The sequence below is a fragment of the Calypte anna genome, chromosome 1 (genome assembly GCF_003957555.1).
Source record: "Calypte anna isolate BGI_N300 chromosome 1, bCalAnn1_v1.p, whole genome shotgun sequence".
NCBI lineage: Eukaryota > Metazoa > Chordata > Aves > Apodiformes > Trochilidae > Calypte > Calypte anna.
In genome coordinates, this window is record NC_044244.1 from 155041961 (window position 1) to 155064261 (window position 22301).

A 22301-nucleotide genomic window follows, 5' to 3' on the forward strand; every position below is an offset into this window, starting at 1 on the left:
AGCCAGCATTTCTTCCTGTGAATCAGCTGCAAAGCTGGACGTTATACCCGTGGCCCTCCAAAAGAGAGATCCAAAAAAACCAGACGGTGGTGGCAACACAAAAAGTTACACCATCCTGCTTTAAAGTTAAAAATAGGAACAGAAAGAATGGAGTGTAGGTGTCTGGTACCTGATCACCTTGATTTGGAAGGAACACAAAAAGATACAAGGCTTATTTCCTTGTTCATATGAAACATTAGAGTACTTAAAAACTTAACTAAAAAGTAGAAAAATGTAAAACACATTACTTCTTAAAGCATTAATTTCATCACTACTGTATCTGCAAATCTAATTCATTTGTGGCAGGATTCTTCAATAAAAATGTTGATAAAAATATTAAAGTCATTCTTTCAAGAAAAGCCCCTCTATGTTTGATAGACAAATTTGTCACAGCCAAAAATATTACAGAAATAAATTTAAAGTTTAAATGTTTATTATTCAAACAACCAATTAAGATTTCCTTGAAAACATAATATACCTCATTTCAGAAAAACTTTCAAAATGCCCTTGGAAACTATTAAAGGTCTATGCTAGATGTTTCAGGTGTAAAAAGCCTTCAAAGATTAAGGGGTTTGTAAAACTAAAAATATCAGTGCAATTGTCACAAGCAAGAAAGAGTAACTCTTATCACCTATTGTATCATTGCAGCATTTTATCTTTCAGGTAAACATCACCATCAGACCTGTGGAAAGCAATGGAATTTTCCTAATGTAAGATAGCTCATCTGTTCAGTAACACCAATTACATAAGAGACAAATACTGTAGAAAATACACTAGCTCTAAGCTAGGTGTCCTTAATCAAAAGTGTAGAATGAATTATACTTTGGATTTTATTTACCAATCACTGTTAGGCTCAGTCTCATGAAAAGTCAAAGAATGAGATTGTTCTTTGTGCACGTTTCCTATGTAAGCTGACTTGCATTTGTCTGAGACCCTCAAAGACAACCTGACTTTAACTAAAGTTTTCAATCACACAACATTGTGAGAATAGAGACAATGACATGAGATACAGATATTTAAGCCTTATCCTGTAAATAGCTGTAAAGCTCTTCACAACACATAGCATTATGCAGGGAAAAGGATTGAACTGTGTTTATAGTGGCAATTTTCATCTCTTAACCCTGTTTCTAAAAAGCTCACACAACTTGCATTCATATAAGGTGTATACACCTTTTAAAAATTACAATTTATTTATCCCTCGGTAGTGCTGTACAGTAGCAGGCTGATGTCTTGCACCACACATTGCTTACAAACCCTACCAAACCCAAGCACTACAGTGGCAAGACAAGTTCAGTGAGAGATAAACTGTATTCCATAGGGGCTGCTGCCATTGGCTCCATCTGCCCTGGTTTGCTACCACTTGTCTACCTAGCCCTGACCAATCCATAAATCAAAGACTGATGACCACCTGACCCCCTGATAACCTAAAGCTCCCAACAGGAGAGGTTGCTGTGACAGGCGAGATGGTTAGAATACTTAAGCAGTTCAATGGGATTTCTGTGCCTAAATCACTCATATGCACGTGAGATCTCCCTTCGTGACTCAATTATCTGGAAAATCATATTTCATAAAAAAAAAAAAGCCATCCCAAGCTTTAATACTTAGTTGCTCATGCAGTTTTACACACTGGAGAAAGCAGCTCCATTTCTTTTTGTTTCAGTATAAATTCACAAAGCATAACTCAAATCACTTTTTCTGCGAAGAAGCTGGACTAGGAGCAGACATTTAAGACATGATCACGGTGCACAAATTAAGGTCAGATGACAAAGAGCTAGGAGGCAAACAGAGCCAGGAAAATGATCACTGAAGAAATATTATAATTTTCCTGAAGCTGATGCCTCGGTCCTCTTATCCAACAAGCAGAATAGGGGAAGAATAAGAAAAAAAACAAAACCCAAAAACAACACAACTAAATTGACTATACCTATAATAAACGTAAAATTTAGCATGTGTCTGCCAACAGGATTGCAGCATGTAAGTGACTAAGGGAAAAAAAAAAAAAAAAAAAAAAAAAGGAAGCAAAGCAGGACAACAAAGGTTGGCTAATTTACTCCTGATGTCATATTCCTGCAGGGCAGCATGACAAATACTTGTCCATCAATTAGCTGTCTTTTTGCCCGCCGAAGAAAGGACAAAACAGGAGGGACAGAAAGCAATACAAATCAGAGATGCCCACGGCAGCCAGTTACGTAATGCTGATGTACCTCCTGCTCTGCGCTCACAACACTCCCTTTGCTGCAGTTTCAAGGAACAACTTCCTAACAGTGGCCCAGTTTGCACATTTTTCAATGACTTTTTAAATAAAATTCATATGCACAAGAAAGAGTAAGATGCAGAATAAGGCTTAAGTGCTATTTCTGACAGAGAAAAAAAAAACAAGAGAAGCTGAGGGTTAGATCTATGATCAGACATTTTCTGTTTCATAAAAAGTCACAAAGCTGTCTTGTTGTGCTCAAGCTCAAATTTAAACTGGCTGCCAGTTTTGAAGACTTTTTGTTTAACTTACTTGAAGAAACTACAAATAAAAAGAAGCAATAGGGAGACAGCTCCTTCAGCTTCAGTAAAGTGCCACTGTCACTGCCAGGAACAAAAACGCAAGTCAGCAATTCCTTCTACAATAACGTACACTTATAATTCTTTCTATTTACAAAAAAGACTTGCCATGAAAGAGAAAAATAGAACAGTTAGAAGTCAAGGCAGAATGGATACAACTACATATATATATCTTAAAAAGTGGGGGATTTTTGTCTTCATGAATAAAAGAAAACACCCAAACTGGTCAGATTTTATAAGCTTAGAACAAGGGAGTGGGGTGTTCACAAAACTAATGCGATATCAGCCATATTAAGTCTTGTCTCTACATTTTGTCCTTAAAAATTAGAATATAACTATAAAATCTGCAATAAGCTATTGCTCACTACCTATCCTAGCCATTAAGTATACAAATACATTGTAACACTTAGGACCACATGCTTAAATAATCAGGTGTTAATTAAGTATATCTGCAATTGCCTTGTTCCTTCCATTCTCTGACCCAACACAGTAAGTAAATAACATTACAAAAATCCCAGTGTCTACCAGCCAAATATAACACAGAGAAGATAAAACACTCTTTCCTGCATGGCAGTAATTATTAAGGTCATATTTCAAACTCTACAGCACATGGGAGATTAAGATAGCACTTTCATTGTGATTTACAGTGAATTCAATGGAACTTAATGTGCTGTAACTGCAAAGGCTTCAGAGAACACTTCCCTAACAAAATTCAAGGAGCACAAACTGACCACAAAGTTAAATATACACAGGGAACTGACTAAGCCAACTTCTGCTGTCAAATATTAGTACTAGCCCCTTCGGAAGAATGCACCGAAGAGCATTTAGCCAAAGCTGGGCAACAAAATCACTGATGGAAGTTCCTAATCAAATATAACATTAAAAATACTAGAGGCAAATTATTTCTTCATTCCATCTTACTGTGTTTTTTTCTACTTCTCTGAGTAATGGAATAAAAATTTCCCATATATTTGTCTGATGTTTAATAGCATATACTTTTAAGGCCTTAAAAAACATACCCAGGTTACTTCAGGCCTCAGGGAAGCTACTGTCTGCAGCCTCTTAAGAAAATGCTCTGCCAGCATTTTCATTCTCTGTTGCAAAGAAGGAATGACTATAGAACTTCTGCTGATTCCAGGTTATAATAGTGTGGTGCAGAAATGCACTGACCCGTAAAGCACCTTGGGACCCACTAGCATCCTAAAGGCATACATCGCTCCTGGGAAGTCACAGGAGCTACGTGTGGGCATCAGCTATGTGACAATCCCAATCATCCAAAAACAAACTTCCCACATTGTAAGACTACCAAAGTAAATATTGCAAACCTATTATAAGGGTTTTCACATAACTTTTTTAGTCATGACCTAGGAACAATCTGAATATAAGTATCAGCATTTTTCTCTCCATATGCACAATAGTAAATGCGATTACTTCTGTGGGCATTGTTTTTGCTGCTCAAGCTGTAAAACACAGTCGATAGGATAAATAATTCAGGATTTAGCTGGAAGAATGTAGCACAAATTTTAATTACGCACAACAGGAAAGATTTCAGACTTATACAGGTACAACTTTACATACACAGCAAAGCCATGAAATCCAAGGAACCAAAGGACAAAACTGGAACTTTTGAGGAGACTGACAGGACATAAGTAACTTTTTGCAAGCAACAATCAGAAAAATATTTTAAGTATAACTAGAATTAAGCTAATGAGTGCAAGATTAATACAAGCGACCTTCTAACTAGACTGTGAGGAACAAGCCATACAATCAGTTCAGGCAGGAGAAAAACTATTTCTGTAGTGACGTTCAGAAAGGAAAGCACAGGCATTTGCACTGGACTCAATGAAATGCCTAGTGCTGAAGCCTGATCCTTGATAAGGGTGCTCAGGTGTGCCTGACTATGTGTTTGTACATGGTCACACACAGAGGTTTACCGAAGGTCAGTCTCCTATGTTTTACAGCCCCCTTCACCAAGGCTTCAGTCAGCCCGTGTACGTGTGTGTATCTACAGGCATCACTGGCTTAAGGATGACAGCACATTCACAACGCATTACACTCCACCCCTGTGCCTCACAGCCACGGGCTGTTACGAATAAGAAGGTTTTAGAGCAGAAATGCCACTTCACCTCCAGGCACTCACCCCCCCAGAGGAAACCCCTGCTCCTTCCCTCACTCCGCAGCCAGGCAGCCGCGCACCGCTCTCCCCGGAGCAACCCGCCACCCCCTCACCGCCAGGGAAAACCCACGGGCCCCACACCGGGACCAACCGACGAGGGGGAGACGGAAAGAGGGGACGGGGGGGCGGGCACAGGCGGCTCCCGTCGCAGGCCGGCAGCTCGGCAGAGGCCGGGCAGCCACCCCCTCAGAGGCCGAGCGCCAGGGCTGCCGGTGGGGGAGGGGGTGCCAGCTCCCGCCGGCGCCGCGGGGCAAGGCCCGCCTGTCAGAACCCCGCCGCCACCGAGGTGGAGAGGGGAGGGGGCCGCGTTCGGGCCCGTACCGGCGCAGGGGAAGCGCCAGCGTCCCTGCCAGAACCCCAAGCGGAGGAGGTGAGAACCGGCGGGGGAAGGGTATGGAGGGTGAGGGAAGGACGCCCCCGCCGCCCACCTCCCTCGGCCCTCGGGAGAGGCGAGAGGTGCCTCGCTGAGGACTCCGCACTCACCACTTGGTAGCGGCTGACGGGTTGGTGGTGATCCATCCTGGCTCCCCGCCGACACGCACCAGCGCGACCGCACCTCCTCGAACTGGCCCCGCGTCCTTCGGCCCTTCCCTCGCCCGTTCCACCGGATCCGTCGTCGCCGCCGCCGCCCCGGCCTTGCCCCACTGCCTCCGCCCCCCGCCCACCCCGGCGGCGGAGCCGGCCCAGGCGGCGGGGCGGGGCGCGACGCGACTCGACGCGCAGGAGGCTCCGCCCGCTCCCTGTGACGATTGCGGTGCGTATGCGCGCAGCCGCTGCTCGGCGATGGTGCCGGCCCGGTGGGCCGTGTTCACCTCGGGCGAGTGGGATGGGGGTCCCGGGGGGTCGCGCCGCCTTCCCCTTTACCCGCTGCAGCCCTGCCGTGGTTGCTCCCCAAGTATTTCCGTCGGGGTTTTTGCGCCCTCGCCCCGCCTTGCGGTCTCCCGCCTGTGCCTTCGCCATCTCTGCCGCTTCTTGAAGCCCCTGAGGGGCAATTTCTGAGGCCGGTCTACTGGGCCCCGGGCTGTTGGAGGCCCTGGACCTGCTGCTTGGTCCATGTCGTGCTTGGCTGAGTGCGCTGGTCCTGCTGGTGGCCACCCTCAGCCTTTTCTCGGGTGCTGTACTTGTGACCAATTGTCCGCACCTGAGCCCCTTCCCCACTCCTTTCTTTGCAGTAATTCTGTCAGATCCTGTCCCAACCCCATGCCTTGCTTAGATATGTAACTTCACGGGGTGAGAAGAAGTAGGATGTGGCACAGAAGACATCTTGGGGGCCTGTGGAATGGTTTTCATTCATTTACCGAGAATTCTGTGTTGTGAGCCCATTTGCCCTCGGTTCCTTTGAAGGCAAAGCGCTATTCTCAGACAAGAAAACTCGACTTTCTTGTGCTTTCTTGTGCTCTCATCCTCCTTGTCAAGGTTTAACAAAGAAATCGATGACAGATAACTCTTTATTAACCCCTCTCCCTTCCCAGAAAGGGAAAGGAAAGAGAATATGGGAGGGAGGCTGACAAGGTGGAAACTAAACCATGCAGCTTTAATGAAGTAGAAATGATGAAAAAGGAAATAATGAAATATCTACAAATAGGTACAAAACCAACATCACATTCCTCCTCAGTAACACATCACCAACAGTGCTGCAGGGCAGGCCCTGGAAAAGTCCTGGACTGTGCTCCTGGAGTCAGCAGCAGAGGGAAGCTGGATTTAGGAATGTTCGGATTCAGTAATGCACAGGTTGAGATCAAAGGCAGAAGAACATACGGAGTCCTTCCAGAAATCTGGGCATGAACAAATAAAAGCTTGATCTTCATGATCTCTTAGATTTATACAGAGCATGATTCATATAGGATGGAATATTTTTTTTTTTAATGAATTTGGGTCACCTGTGCAGTCTGTTCTTCCCCACAGGAGGGTCACAGGTGTGACCTCTTTTCCTCCCTTTCGTTTCTGGCACACAAGAAAGAAGTTCAGCAGAACCAAGCTGTGATTTTTCTTCTGCATACTGTTCTCCAGCAGGAACTATAAACATTGAGTGTTACCAGTCCTGGAAGCACACGCCGTCAGAAAAACATGCTGTTAATTTCATCAAGTGCAGCTACTTGGAAAAGACTTAACTGAAAACTAAAAGTGCAAATCAGAAAATTGGTTCTGTTCTGGCTCAAACCTGGACAGTCCTAAAACTGTAAATCTACGTATGTAAAAGCAGCGAAAAACTGATATATTCACCCATAGTGTTACATCACATGAGGATGATTCATTCCTAAATTCCCACACTGTCAGAGACGTAGCTGTGGTAGGAGACAGTTTCAAAATAGCTGTAGATACAGCTCCTAGCTGCAGTGAAGAGGGGTGGCTCTATGTAGAGCTGAGTACGTGATCTGCAAGGTAAATACTCTTACAAAAGCAGCTTCTTGCTATTGCTAAGGGCTTGCACACAGAGCTTTATCCTGCAGTCCAGGTCATCACCTTTATCCAGGCTGCATGTCTGCTCAGGGGCTGACCTGTCCAGCCGGGTAAAAATTCTTGTACAGCCAGACATCATCACCGATAAGCTGGGTGAGGACTTGAGGGAGTGAAATCTCAATATGTGTATATAAGCAGAGAAGTGGAGAGTGAGCTCAGAGTTTTGTTTCTAGATAGGGGTAGAAATGAAGGTGTACAGGACTACGAAGGAGGAGAAGGTGAAAGTATGAGGCTTTCTGTGTGCACCCAGGACCTTCCTTGCAGCCTTTGTCTGACTAATGCATCAGTTACTGAAAAGTAAATCAAAAGTTCTCAAACAAGTTTGGGCCTATTCTATTGTTTAGTTCATTTGTTGTGTTCCTCAAACAAGAACTCAAAAGCCTTAGTTGTTCAGGAAAAAAGTTGGCAGAGAAACATAGTTTTAAAATGGATTAATGTTATTATTTTTCTTACAGGATTTCCTCCTTTTTCCTCTTTACATCTATAAATAATGAAAGTTTCTACGTTTAATCATTCTGTCTTAAAAGGAACTGTTATTAGTAAAGGTCATACTAAGTTGAAGAATAGTTTGTATGGGGTACTGCACTCAGCCTCTGTTACCAAATAGAAGTAAAATCTCTTAATTATATTATCAGATTTCACAGGAAATGGAATTTGGGCCATTCATGTAAAAGGTTTAACTTCTACTGTCCTCTGTATTGTCAGAAAAAAAATAATTTCCTCAAAGTAAACTGTTCCTGAAGGGTTGCATGTGACATCTCAGACATTGCCTGAAAAGTGACATACAAATCAAAAACAGAGTGTTAGTCTGAAATTTTGAAAATGTCACCTGATCTCCGTGGCTTTTGTGGTGGTTTTTGTATCTCAGCTCTGTGGAATGCATCATCCTAAAAACTCCAAGTTTAGCACTGGTTAATAGCTGCCAAATATTATTTCGGCCTGCAAATGTTGGAATACAATTGAATAAGCATTTATTAAAATTGTGGAAATCACTTCTTTTAAGGGAAGAAAGGACAGTAGGCAAGAACCAGAATATCTTTACTGGGGAAATAAGAAAATACTCTGAAAAGCTCATGAAAAGAGTCATAGAAGAAGGGATAAGTTCAAGAGAGGTATTAAAGGTGTGTGGGGGGAGGGACTTTCACACCTAGGGACAAGTTTTGGATGGGTGATACAACTTAGAAGATAAACAGAGACACAGCTTCTTTTTCTTCAGGAATATTACCAGTGTATTTATGAGACTTACCCTCAAACAGATGATATGACTAATTTAGACTTTGAATATGTCCATAGGAAGCTATGTCATTGGTTTCACTTAAGACTAAAAAAGGATAATAGTGCATTTCTGTCAGATCTTTGTATTTTCAAAATTGTGTTATCTGTATATTTTAATTTAACGGTCTGGTTCCAGAGGTTTTGACTATGGCATAATATTGATCTATAATGCGAAGTAATCAGTAAGCACTAAGGCACCTTTTCAATTACAGAACCACAAAATCACAGAATGGTAAAGGTTGGAATGACTTCTGGAGTCCACCTGGTCCAGCCCCCTGCTCAAGCAGGGCCACGCAGAGCTGGTTGCCAAGAGCTGTGTCCAGATGACTTATGAATATCTCCAAAGACTGGGGACTCCACAACCTCTGTGGACAACCTGTATCAGTGCATAGTAACCCTCATGGTAAAAAATAAATGTTTCCTGATATTCAGAGGGAACCTGGGAATGTCCTGTCTTCTGGTGTCTGTCCGTTGCCTCTGGTGCTGTCACTGGGAACCACTGAGAAGAGCTTAGCCTCTTTGGACTCTCCCTTTAGGTATTTCTATATTGATGAGATCCCCCTGTTCCTTCTCTTCTCCAGGCTGAACAGTCCCAGTCCTCTCAGCGTGTTCTCAAGAGATGCTCCAGTCCCTTCATTATCTTGGTGGCTCTTTGTTGGATTCTTCCCAAATTAGTATCAAAGTGCCATTTAAAAGAAAGTATTGCTTCATCTTTGTTTTAGGAATAAGAAACCTAATTGCTGTTAGTCAGCAAATTTACAACAGCTTAAACTTTGCTCCACCATGAAACTGAGCCAAGAAAGTAATCTTCTTGGTAGTAATAACTGTGGCAAACTCAGTTCTGGAAATAGTTCTTTTGAACTATGTAATCTGAATTCAGACAAGTTTGAACTGAATTGCAGAAAGGCAAGCAGTAAAAGTCTGTTACCAATTTTAAGCTTTTTTTTCATTCAGTCAATGGCCAGTGAATAAGAAACCACGATATTTAACTTTACACTTCTTCACCTGTATAAGCCTATTCAAATTTTTTAAGGTTTTTGATGGAACTTACACAATAGGCAGAATACAAAGCTAGGTTAATTTTGTTTTAACAAACATACCTAAAACAAATAATGCGTATTTATATTTTTCTACAATTTTTTACTATTTTCTGTAAATACTATGCTTACTGTCCTGTTTTGCTTGCTATACCTTATAAAGAATTTAGAATAAAAGCTGTACATTTCTATCCAAATTTTGAACAGAAAAATTAAAACCACATTTTGTAGCTTCATTTTGCATATTGAGCATTGGTTTTCATCTAATACCCAAAATGTCAGTGGAAAATTAATAGATTTTTCTAAAAGTAAATCTAACAAAATTCATGTACTCATGGACTGACTTGAGACCAGGCTGTCAATTTCCTCGCTGCATTTGTTTTCTTCACGGTTTTCAAACTTTGTTTATAAGATATTTAGTTTTAATTCCAAGTTCTTGGCGATGTAAACCACATAAAACTTCTGATCTCTGTGTGGATTTAGATAGCTGCTTTAAGCAGGAAGTTGGCTTAAATTAGTGGGACTTATTTTCTTAGAAACAGCAGGAGGTTGGCTTGGTTTTTTTTCATCTCCTTTTTTAGGCAACACAAGCAATTCCAGAGCAATCCTTAGTAGGACCACGGGGCTACTTTTAAGATTTCACATCTGAATACAGAGTTTTAATTACATTGTTGTCATCTTTGTTCAGTGTGTATGCACATATATGCACTTGCAAATCTTGGAAATGCCCAAAACCCATGCAGTTATATCTGAACCAACTTGAAATGTCACTGCTGCTACATAGAGTAGGTACAGGGTGAGAAACATTGAAAATATTTGCCTTGGTCTAGGGTGGGTATTGCAGGATCTCTTTGCTGCCACTGCTGTTTCCTGTTAATCACGGGGACAGCTCTAAACTTGTTCAGGTACATTCTGACAGGATCATCATAGCTGTGCTTTGTCTAAAACGATTGCTTAGCATCTCTCTGCAGTAAGCTATGAATCTGGAGCAAATGGTATGGAGCCCAGAAACAAAGCCTGAGGCAGTGTTCCTGTCTCTGAGAGGGGATTCTTCTTAAAAATTCATGTTTTCACATAATGTGACACAAGCTACGTGTTGCTATGAGGAATGAAAGCAAAGGCTAATGGTGTTTCACAGGTGACAGAGGAGAGTCTGAAAGTGAGGAAGAAGGATCTGCCAAGACCCACCTCTTTGGAGAGGCTTGAGTAGTTTGGGAGAAGTCTGTACAAAGCAGAAAAATCACAGGAGTAAAACATTTGAGTGTGTGTCACTTTGAAGTTGTTGTCTTTAAAACCAGACTCTCTCTTTAAATATTATGAGTTTATAACTATTTTGGGGAAATTACTCATAATAAAATATCATCATTTGAATATCTGTGTGTAGCAAACACTATGTTAAAAAGACCCCAAATAATAAAACCAAGAAGTAATTACAATGTTTAAATTTGTTGTTGTTGTTGTTATTATATGGTGTAGTTTTTCAGTGTTTTCCACTTAGCCCTGACAGTAACCAGCATGTGCTGCTATGGAAATAAACAATGTTTAGCAAACAAAAAAATCCCCATATGGCTTTGAAGTTTCCATTTAACAAATTGGATGGAATGGAATGTGCAGAAGTCAGGCAGAGTTGATAAAACTGATGACAGTAAAGTAGAAGCACAGAATATAAAATGTAAATATATGCCAAGTTATGAAGGAATGTGGGAAATATGTGAGAAAATACCTCCAGTTAGTAAACAAAGAAAAAAAAATTTAAAAATCCCCAAGCCCATAAGATCTGGTAGGGAAAATGAAGGAAATGGTAGAAAATACAGATGGCAATATGCTTTGTGCATTGAAAGTTAAAACAGATGAATACTACAAGAAGAAATCTATTTCTGTTATGGTGTCCTATTTGAACAGGACATTTCCACTCTGATCTTGGCAATGCTTGTATATTTTGTACTATAAGTAAGATATGTTTTAAGTAGAAAAGTTTTAACATGGATTCCTTAGGGGAAAAATGATACAAATATTTGTTTAGCCATTAGGCTGAAAGCTACTTAATTTTTGAATTGGTTCTTGGTCTTCTGTGAATGGTGTGAATATTGTCTCTATTTTAAAACATCCTGAAAGAAATTATATGAAAATAAGTGATCAAAAAATCTAAACAGTTAAGGTCTGGGTGTTATTTGAAAATCATTTTGTTACAAGACTGGAAGAGGAAAGGCCAAGTAACTCCATGCTCGTGTAGTGCCAATATTGCTTTAAAATATTAACTGCAATGCATGGTCTCTGTCCTACAGGAACAGAGGGAAGCTGAATATATATTCACAGTAAATTACTGCTAGGTCACTAAGTGTAAGGTATTGGCATTTCTCCTAACACTTATAACACAGTATAAAAATCTATTTGGAATAGCTATAAAGTGAAACTAATCCTTTCAGTATTGAGATGATGCTGATCATTCAAATTAGATGTCCTGCACAGTACTGATAATGGTTGCTTTCTAAATATGAGTCTATTCATCATTATGTTTTTTCCATATATGTGGCTCCTGAGTAAGCTTTATGCCCAAATTGCTTTTCTTCTATATAAAGTGAAGCTCTGCAGAAATAATAAACCTCTTGGATTAGGAACCACTATTTTATTTTGTGTTTGTAAAGCAACTGCAATAAAAACCACACAGTGCTGCAGTGTTACAGTGGCTCCTTGTAATGCTAGCTTAGTCTCTCTTTGAACGTAGATCAGAATATAAACAAAATTATAGCATTACCATACCAGTAACCACCATATCATCAACTAAACCTTGCCAGCTGCAATGCTAACTCAACCTAAATTCTGTCTGAGGCCTCATGCCTCACGATTCCTGTGGAGCAGGCTTTCTGTATCTTGCAAAGCCCTTCAAATGACTTTTAGAGGATTTCTGACATGCACAGTTTTTACCCATTGGCTAGGCACATGAGCTTAGATAGTAAAAACTGAATATGATTGCTTAGCTCAATGGGTTACTTGTTAAACATGGAGAAAAATGTTTTTTTAACTGGACTAGCATGTTAGCAGCCAGATAATATGTATCCTTCTGTCAGAATACACTGTACTATTCCAGCTAAATAGAGGTAGTTCCCAGATTTTATCCAGACACACTTCAGGAGATAGTAATATGCTACCACATAGTCACAGCTGTAATTACAATTGCTTAAATCTTTTCCATATTTTTGTTTTCAAAAGCATGTAGCTTTCTGAAAGAAAAATTGCCCAGCTTGCTGAATCTGAGTGGAATTATCCTTCAGTATCTGAGCTGACCTAGGACTGCAGTGGCAGAAAGCAAAAATGAAATTTGAGAATCAATCTTCAACAACAATTTCTGCTGAAGCTGTCTTTTGTTCAGTTGTGCAGTGCATATATATAGCTTGAAGCACGATATTTCAGGTCAGTTCTGAGGCAAAAAAGACAATGTTATACTTGAGTGTGTTGAATGCTGCTGGGAATGTAGGGAAGTGTTCTAAAGTCAGCAGTTCAGCAAGGGTTTGATATTGTTGTGTGAGTTCAGCTAAACAAAAGAAGAAGCACTTATTGTGAAGTTACCACCTGTGTTGCCCAGGTTTACTGAACTACAGAGCAGTTAGCTTACCTAAATTTAGATGTTTCTGGCACTGCTGTCTGTATCAATTCTATATATCTGGATGTTTTTTTACAGTGAGTGGAAAAAACCAAGCACTTTCATGATGTAGTTCATCTAGTTCTAAGATAAATAGCTCTGGTCTTGTCACTGGGTACCACTGAAAAGCATTTGCCTGCCTTTTCTTCGTTCCCTCCTTTCATGTATTTATAAAACATGGATGGATTCCCTCTGAGCCTTCTCTTCTTCATACTGAACAATTCCAGCTCTCCTAGTCTGGAGAACCCAACCAGGAACCATGCTCTGCTAGATCTGATACTTTAAAACAAGAAAGAACTGGTCAGGGATGTGAAAGTTTGAGTTGGCCTTGTCTGCATGTTACCCGTAGTGTCAGGATCTCACAGGATCCAGGAGAGGGAGGGTACTACAGAGGAATCAGAGTAAAAAGCAGGAATTCAAGCCTATATTTTGTGCGAATAGACATCAGCCTCTTCAGAGATCTTCTTGGAAGAATCCCATGGAATATGACAATGGAAAGAAGAGGGGTCCAAGAGAGCTGGTTGATATTCAAAGATCATCTCCAAGCTCAAGAAAGGTGCATTCCAAAATGTAGGAGATAAAACAAAGGCAGCAGGAGTCTTGCTTGGATGAGCAAGGAGCTCCTAAATTGATTTGGACATAAAAAGGAAATGTACAAGATAAGGACAATGACAGATGACCCATGCAGCATATAAAGTGCATCTTTAATAAGGGTTTGGTTTTCAGAATGCAGCAGAAGGCTACATAATCACATTGTTGAAACTAATTTTATTTTCATTCTTTTTTTTTAAATCTTTTCTTTTCTTTTTATGATACATCATTGATTAACCCTTTCACCCCTTCTGTCTGGAAAGTTGAGGAAAAGAGACTAATTTTTCTCCTCTCAGAATAAGGAGAAAAAGACAAAAGAAGGAAAGGATATTCAAGAGGTTATTTTCAGGCATAGGAGACTGGTCTCCTGTACTTCTGGGAACAGTTTTGACTCACCAGCCATATTCTCTTGGAGGTGAAAACCTTGTGGGCATCGACCACTATGCTGGTTCTGCAATGTGACTGTAACAGAAAAATTACCAAACAACCAGACAGGTGCTCAACTCAGAAAGGAGAATAAGGACCATGGCATGTTCCAGCCATAGTCTATAACTTAATATTGATGTTAAGTAAGAAATGAGTTTATTTCTTTGTCATTTGGAATACTGTACAGTGAGAGCTTCCAGAAGTGCTGAATCATGTGCTGCCAATACTGCTATTAAGCTGTTTGCACCAACAAAGATATTACAAGCAAAATGGTGGGAATGGAAAATGGCAGCCCCTGTAAAATCTGCAGCCAAAGTAAAGTGTCAGAATTAAAAGAAGGCACCAGACAGGAGGGGGAACACATGAAAAAATATTTGCAAGAAGCTTTGCAAGCTTAGAAACAGATATGAGAAACCATATTGCCTAAGATGCTGGCTGAGACTTTAAGAGGGGTTGTCTGGGACTAAGAAATAGTCCAGAGAAGGACAGAGTTACTGTACAGTTTGGTATTTTGGTTTTTACTGTATCATTATTGGGATGAGCAGTAATGTGTGGAGAATTTGAATTATAATTTTTGCTATAGTTTTGCCCAGACTAATAATAATTCTTTGATTAGACTGTCAAGACTTTAATTAGACTAGCAGTAAATTCCCAGTTCTGCATAAATCCTGTGTGACCCACATAAACTGCACAAGTTTTAGTCCACCATATTGGCCAGGGTGACCAAGACAGTAATTCAAATGCAACAAATCAGTAACAAGTGTGTGGAGAATGTGGGCAACCTAGATTCTTAAAATTGAGTGCAACTATTGACTGTTTAGATTTCTACTGACTATAATGGCAGCTTGGGCACCTAGCTCATATGTAGGCATCTTGTGTGCTTTCCAAAAGCTATCAAATATGTGTTTGGGCATTCGTCTTGCATAACCAAGAAGATCCTTGACAAGCATAAAAAGGACTTTCTTTTCTTCTACCAGGGGATTAGCAGTGGATGCTTGGATGCTAAATACCACAGTCACAAAATCATGAGGTTTTAAGGGAAGTGCAGAGGTCAGCTAGTCTAACACTTTGCTCAAACCAGGCCCAGTTAGATCAGGTTACTCAGGCCTTGCCCTGTAAAATTTTGGGTATCTCCATAGATGGAGATACTTCTTTCAATCACAGTCCTCATTTCTTTTGTCCTCTGTGTTGGCTGTAAGAAGGGCATCTCTGCTAACTTTAGACAAGAGTTAATGGAGTGTCAAGGAACTCAGTGTATAGTCATGCTTGCACTGTTGGATGTGTCATGTGTTGCTGATCACTGTGAGAGAGAATGCTGGTAAAATGGTTGTGGATTTTTTTGTCTGAGTCAATATAGCTGTACTGCTCAATTTTCTTCCTCCTTCAGCACTTTTTGGAGGTACAGTCATAACTCTGAGCAAGCACTCAAATGGAGGAAAGCTACGCTCAAATAAACTGCTCATATATTTTTTAGAAAAGAAGACAGTGGACACAAAAAACCTGGAAATCTGCCAAGGCATCAGTATTTATAGCACCAGATGTTTGGATGAAACTATAAGACCCTTAACTCCATCTGAACCAGATGTCCATAAGCACAGAGCTAAGTGAAGAAGAAAGAGTGGTTTTCAGGTTTGGGGTTTTTTTCTGCTTAAACAGGAAAGAGGTATTTTTGTAATGTGAGTCAGGGGATATATCACAGATTTAGCCTCTACTAATTCTGAGAAGGCTTCTAATCACCAGGGTAGCTATAACTGATACAAAGTTCAGATTTAGGGAAGGAAAAAGGCAATATGGGTCTTAGAAGTAACTTGTTATTCTGCTCTTTCTAAAAATTATACATGACATTTATTACTGAAAAATGTAATGATTCGTATGTCAGAGAGAATAATAGTGAATCAGTCAATGATCAGGAAAGAAGTGTTAATTTTGTCCAAATCTAGCTGTCAGATTAATAAATCAAATGCATCAAGTTGCTAATTGAGTCACTCTTATTATTGTTGCTGCTAGAGTTAATTATATTTAGCACATATATTTGTAAACCCCATTAGAATAGGTTTACGTGATCATCTTGCAGACTTCCTATTAGGTCTCTTAAACCTGCAAGACTTAGATTAAATACCTATACCAGAAAAAAAAATCCACAAAAACTAACCTCTCACCCCCCAAAAAAAATCTATGCAAAAAAAAAAAAATGACTAGAGCAAAAATATCAATGTCTATTGATGGCTCCAGTAGTAAGTGACTGGCTTACTTCCCAACAGCATGAATAGGGAAAAAAAAACAAGTGATGACTGGACTTCTTTCATTCTTCCTGTCTTCAGTAGAGAAGTCTGGAAACATTCAGGATACAGCACAGTCCCAACAGACTGCTAACTAGAATGTATCTAACTAGAATGTATATATGCACTATATACATTATAGCTGGAATATTCATAGGCAAGTGCTCAAACCCTGTTCCTCAGAAAAATAAACCACTCTGTGTTGACTTTGTATTGAACGTCAAGTAGAGTTCAAGATTTTGGCATACCTGCCTCCAAATCTGTGATTGATTTATGTCCACGATAACCAAGGAAAGATGCAGACCCACAACTGCTCTCTGCTGTTTTCACAAAAGAAAGCAAGCCAAAGTGAGTGTAGTGATTCCTTGTGACTCTTGAATAATCCCTCTGTGACTCAATATCTCTTGTAGAATGTAAAATCTGATACATTTTTCTTCTCTTTTTTCTTTGAAGTACAACCTGTAATCTAATTTTCTTTCACAGTAATGCACAGATGATGATACAAGTTGTCCAGTTTCCTTTTATAGGAGCAAAACAGAAGAGGCATATGATGTGCAGCACAGATATTTCATCAAGAGGGTGGCAATGGATGCAAAAGACATAAATAGAAGGTCTGTGGGGTCTTATGAAGGCACATAAAGTTAACCTTCCAGAACCACAGTAAAATGTTACATGCCTATCTTGTTTTTTAGACAGCTAAACACACATAGTTGACACACTATAGGAAAGGGGAGCATCTCCCAGCACAGGAAGGACATGGAGCTGTTGGAGTGAGTCCAGAGGAGGGCCAGAAAGATGATCAGAGGGCTGGTGAACCTCTCCTATGAAGACAGACTGAGAGAGTTGGAGCTGTTCAGCCTGGAGAAGACTCCAGGGAGACCTTATAGCGGCCTTCCAGTACCTGAAGGGGCTACAGGAAAGCTGGGAAGAGGCTTTTTACAAGGGCATGTGGTGATAGGGTAAGGGGGTAATGTCTTTAAACTGGAAGAGGGCAGATTTAGGTTGGAAATTAGGAAGAAATCATTTAGTGTAAGGGTGGTGAGACATTGGAAGAGGTTGCTCAGGGAGGATGTTGATGCCCCATCCCTGGAAATGTTCAAGGCCAGGCTGAATGGGATTTTGAGCAACCTGGTCCAGTGGGAGGTGTCCCTGCCCATGGTAGGGGGCATAGGAACTAGATGATCTTTGAGGTGCCTTCCAACCCAAGACATTTTATGATTCTATGATACACAAAGTAGAGAGAAATTAGAGTTTAAGGTTATTTCTGAATTGCAGGGGAATGTAGTGGGAATTTGGTTGCTATAGAACCTTGTTATAGAAAATTCATGAAGGCACAGGAATGAACTCCTCCTGAAGGACCATTTCCTTCTTGTAAATACCCATGGAACAAAACCTGCAAAAACTCTCATTCCCATCAATGAGGGCATAATTGAGTACTTAAAAAGGAAAAAGGGTAAACCCAAGGTCACTTAGAAGCTAACTAGAAAGGGAAGTAGGTTTTCTTTGGCTTCTACATGGTCTGGCATTCCCCTGTACCAGTGTGCCTGTCTGCACAGTGGCTGGATTAAAGCTCTTGCATCACCTTTTATCAGAGGGAGCCACAAATGCTAAAGATATTGTGCCAAAGCACACATTAGTATTTGATTTATTTTTTTTTAAATACCATTCTACCCAAAGTTAAATAACAAATACAATTTTATATTTCCCTGTACCTTTCTATAATAACATGTTGTAATTTCAGGTAAGTATGAATAATGCATTCAGTGATTCAGTATAATTTCTTTTTAAATGAACCTAGAATAATATAATAGTGCCTTTTAAAACAACAATTATATCACAATAGTAGAACTTCCTACAGTTAAAATAAGCAAGGCTAAAATAAATATCTTTGAACTGTAAGGGGCAGATACGTTGCATGTCCTTAACTGTTTTGATATGCTCAAAGGCATGAAGCAGCTATAAAAGCAAGATTCATAAATCCCTCTGAAATAAATCCTCAGGTGTCATCAAGCTGCTTTATTTGCTCCATTTTTTTCCCCACTTCTGGAATAAATATCCCATGAATCAGAACAGAGAACCTCTGGAATTAAAAGGAAACCATAGCAGAGAGGCACTATTAACTTTTGACAGTTATTTAACTTGCCTAAATTAATGGGTCTATAAGGCTGGATTATTGAAATTATTTCCTTTCATTGTCTCACTTTTTCTACAGACAAACAAACAAACAAACAATGAGAAGCAGACAAAATCCCCTAAACCTTTTCTGTCATTGGAGAGTCTAGCTGGGGGTCATCTGAAATGCCCTTGGATACTCAAGGCATCTTCATAGGGCTGGCAGATCCTAAGGAACATCTCAGCTTTTTGAAGGATCAGATAGCATCTATTTGAAAAACCTGAGGAACTTTGAAATGGCAACTGAAAGTTGTGACAACTGAACAAATCTTTTTTATCTTTTCTAATTCTCTTCATTCTACCCACCCAACTCAGGAGGCCCACATGGAAGAAGAAGAAGAAATGAAGATGGAGCTCAAAGTAGCAATTCATTTTTTAACAGATGAAATCTGACATCCCTTTTAAAAAGAAAAAAATCTCAAAGATTAATAATAGTCAGACTGCTTTAAATTGTCAAAGAAACAAATTCTTAGTAATTGAAACAGCAACAAGTTAACAACAAAGGCCCATCAGAGGAGTAAAATTGTGACTAGATCCTTAACTAGTCCTATTAATAATCTACTGTTACAAAAATGTCCAGGCAAATAATTGTAGTGTAACGAGGCAACCAGGTGCCACTAATTGCCAGGGAGTGAGCATGAGCTTGTGTCAAGCCCACCTGTGCCTGATTAAGGTGGGCCCCCACTGCACATGAGCAGGACCAGGGGGCCAATAAAAGGAAGGTGAGGCTCTGGTGGCACAGCTGGCTAGGACCCAGTACTGCAATGCCGAGGCCCCGGGTTTGGAGGCTCCTCAGATCCTCACCCTGAGGGCAATGAGCACTAGTGGCACAATGAAGGTAATACAGTACTCTAAGAGCAACTGACCTCTCTGCAAAGGCATGCTCAGGACTGAGCTGAGCCTGTGCTTCAGGACTCACCTTTTATTGGCCCCCTGGTCCTGCTCATGCGCAGTGGGGGCCCACCCTAATTAGGCACAGGTGGGCTTGACACAAGCTCATGCTCACTCCCTGGCAATTAGTGGCACCTGGTTGCCTCGTTACACTACAAATAATGAATAATTTTAAGTTACGCATAGAAGAGGAAAGGTGTGTAAGGAGAGATAATATCCTGAAAAATACTTTCATGCCTCCGATCTTACCTTTTTCCCAGTTCTAGCAGTTATCTGGTAAATTAAAATCTCTCTCCCACAGGTCTTGCCTCATTTCTATTCTTGGACTATCATGAAAATCACAACACTACTTCCACATGTTTTATAAATCAAATAAATGGTAAACTTTAGAGGAGATATAGTAAGAGATCACAAATGCTGAGGATGTTCAGGACCTGAGCTGTCACATTCTCTTGCCTAGCCATTATCTTGCTCGACTGCAAAATGTCCCTTTTCTCTGGGATCTGCTGGATAATAAAATTTGGTCCTGTAGTATTTCTTCCTGGAATCTGATTTTTTTCCAATCTAATATGAACAAAAAGTAAAAGCTATAAACAGTAATTATGCTAGTCTAATAGCCTCTGCTTCAGAAGATGCTTTGAGAAATTATGCTAGCTGGCCATCACTTAACTTTTGTCTGTCAGAATACTAATAAGGGAGGTTGACTGGGATGAATCTGTAAAGCACTAAAAGGCACTGAAGAAATCCAAACTTGGCACAATAAAGAATGGAAAAAAACAGCTGAGTTACTCATAAAATACAGTGTTTTGGAAAAATCCAAATAAAGATAGGGATGTCAGATAATATTAATAAAATAGGCTTGTGGATTTTAAAACTGAATTATCTTGATGGAAACAAGTACTCCATTAATATGACAAAAGGAAATATATGGACAAGGTTTTGGTAAAGAATGGAAAAAACATCTGAAAATTGATATACCTCTAAGATGTTAAGTCTTAGGAAACATAATTTCTGGAAAATGTGATAAGGCAGAAGAGGGGCCAAGGACAGCCTTAGCCTCTAGGTCATACAAAGTGTCCCACTCCATTAGGATCTTGCTCCCAAAAGCTGACAAGAGGAGATGCACATAGATAAAGAGATAAAGATAAGCATATAGTGACACATCCTCAGAATATTTGCCCATCTCTCAGCAACTAGTGATTTAGAAACTGTATGCACCAACTTTGTATCTAATAGTTCCCCGGTAGGCTTTTCTTCAATTATTTTTTTAATTGCTTTTTGAACTCTTGTGACATTTTAATAATCTGGTGCCACATGCCCAAGACTTACACATTGTGTGAAGTATTTCCCTTTCTGGTTTTTTGGGTTTTGTGGGTTTTTTGTTTGTTTGTTTATATATATATATATAAAACACATCACCATTTTTTATACCCCTTATTTATTTTTCCTGAAAAGGCAATGAGCAATTGGTTTCTATTTACACTGTCTAGCCTATTTTTCACTTTCCCTTGGGTCTTCTCTTTTTCAAGCCTCCCAGGTCTCATATTCAAAGAGCCAGAGAATAGATGGCTGTAAAATCACTGAATATGTGTTTCTCTGAAGGAGCTGGAGCAGGGCAAAAGAAATATGGAAATATGTCACTGAACTGGAGAAGAAATTCTGATGAAGATCAAAAATGTGTTTCATTTAAAAAAATACAGTTCCATAACACTTGAGGGAAGATATGACTCTTCCTAATTATATAAAAAGCAAAAAACTTCTAGAATTAAATATGGGAGGCATAAGTTTTAAAAGAAACTGAAGAGGACATTAGATTGCTTGGGATCAATAAGATTACGGATACTGGTAAATCTCTTGATTATTAAACAGGTAACAAAAAGACTTTACAAACTAGGCTTACTAATTTGGAAATATCTCAGTGAAACACATACTAAATCATGAGAAAGCATGACAAGATTAAATTTAAAGATTATTAATTAATGCCCTCTTTATTATATTACCTCAATATCAAAGGAAATAAAAAGAGAATATCAATATGTGATTTAGAATAAAGGTATCCCTGATGGATCAAGCATTTGTCACCTTTTCAAGAAAAACATGGAAAATACTGTTAAATGTACTGATCTTACCAAATATGAAAAGAAAACTAATGCCATGACATTCTGTAGAATAGTCTTGGGTTTTGGTGAAAAATTTGGAATCTCAAATAAAACATTTGAATGATCAAATTAGGTGCTTGGAACTGAAAAATGTACTGTATAATTAGGGAGGGAATTCTCTTCAGTTTTGTAACAGTTCATGAGTTCTCTGGGATATCCTCTCTCCTCTTCAAAGTGACTTGAAAAAATATTTTGGTGGAAGGTAAAATTTTCAGAATATCACAAGTACAGAAGAGTTCAACCATATTTTCAGATATGCTAATAATTTGATTGTGACAGCAGATACATGAAGCGTGGAACTGGATTAAGAAAGATGGAACGCTAGTAATTATTCTTCAGATTATTTAGCTCCAAAAACACTATATAAAATAGTCTTAAGTTTCATTTTCTATGAGTGGAACATTTGAGAAAAAAAGACAATTTATCATAAAATATAGTACCCAGTTATATTTGGATTAGAGAATAATTTTTTAAATTACATTTACATGAATGTAATTGTCATTTGATTTTTCCATCCCTTTTTCCAGAATACCTTGAAATAGTAAAGAGGTGCAAAAGGAAGTCCCCACTTAAGCGTCATTTTCCTAGGAAATGGGCTGATTC

The 22301-nt window shown here is 39.6% G+C and overlaps 1 protein-coding gene across 2 annotated transcripts in view; it reads right to left on the reverse strand.

Moving 5' to 3' along the window:
- NDFIP2 (Nedd4 family interacting protein 2) overlaps positions 1–5446 on the reverse strand; it is a 41835-nt gene extending 36389 nt beyond the window's left edge. Inside the window, exon 1 of one of the 2 annotated variants that reach the window (XM_030451783.1) lies at positions 5252–5446. In XM_030451783.1, coding sequence (XP_030307643.1) covers positions 5252–5287 — 36 coding nt within the window. In that variant the 5' untranslated portion in view covers positions 5288–5446. The remainder of the gene's footprint in view (positions 1–5251) is intronic. The other variant, XM_030451775.1, reaches the window with a different exon arrangement.
- Positions 5447–22301: the final 16855 nt, after the last annotated feature.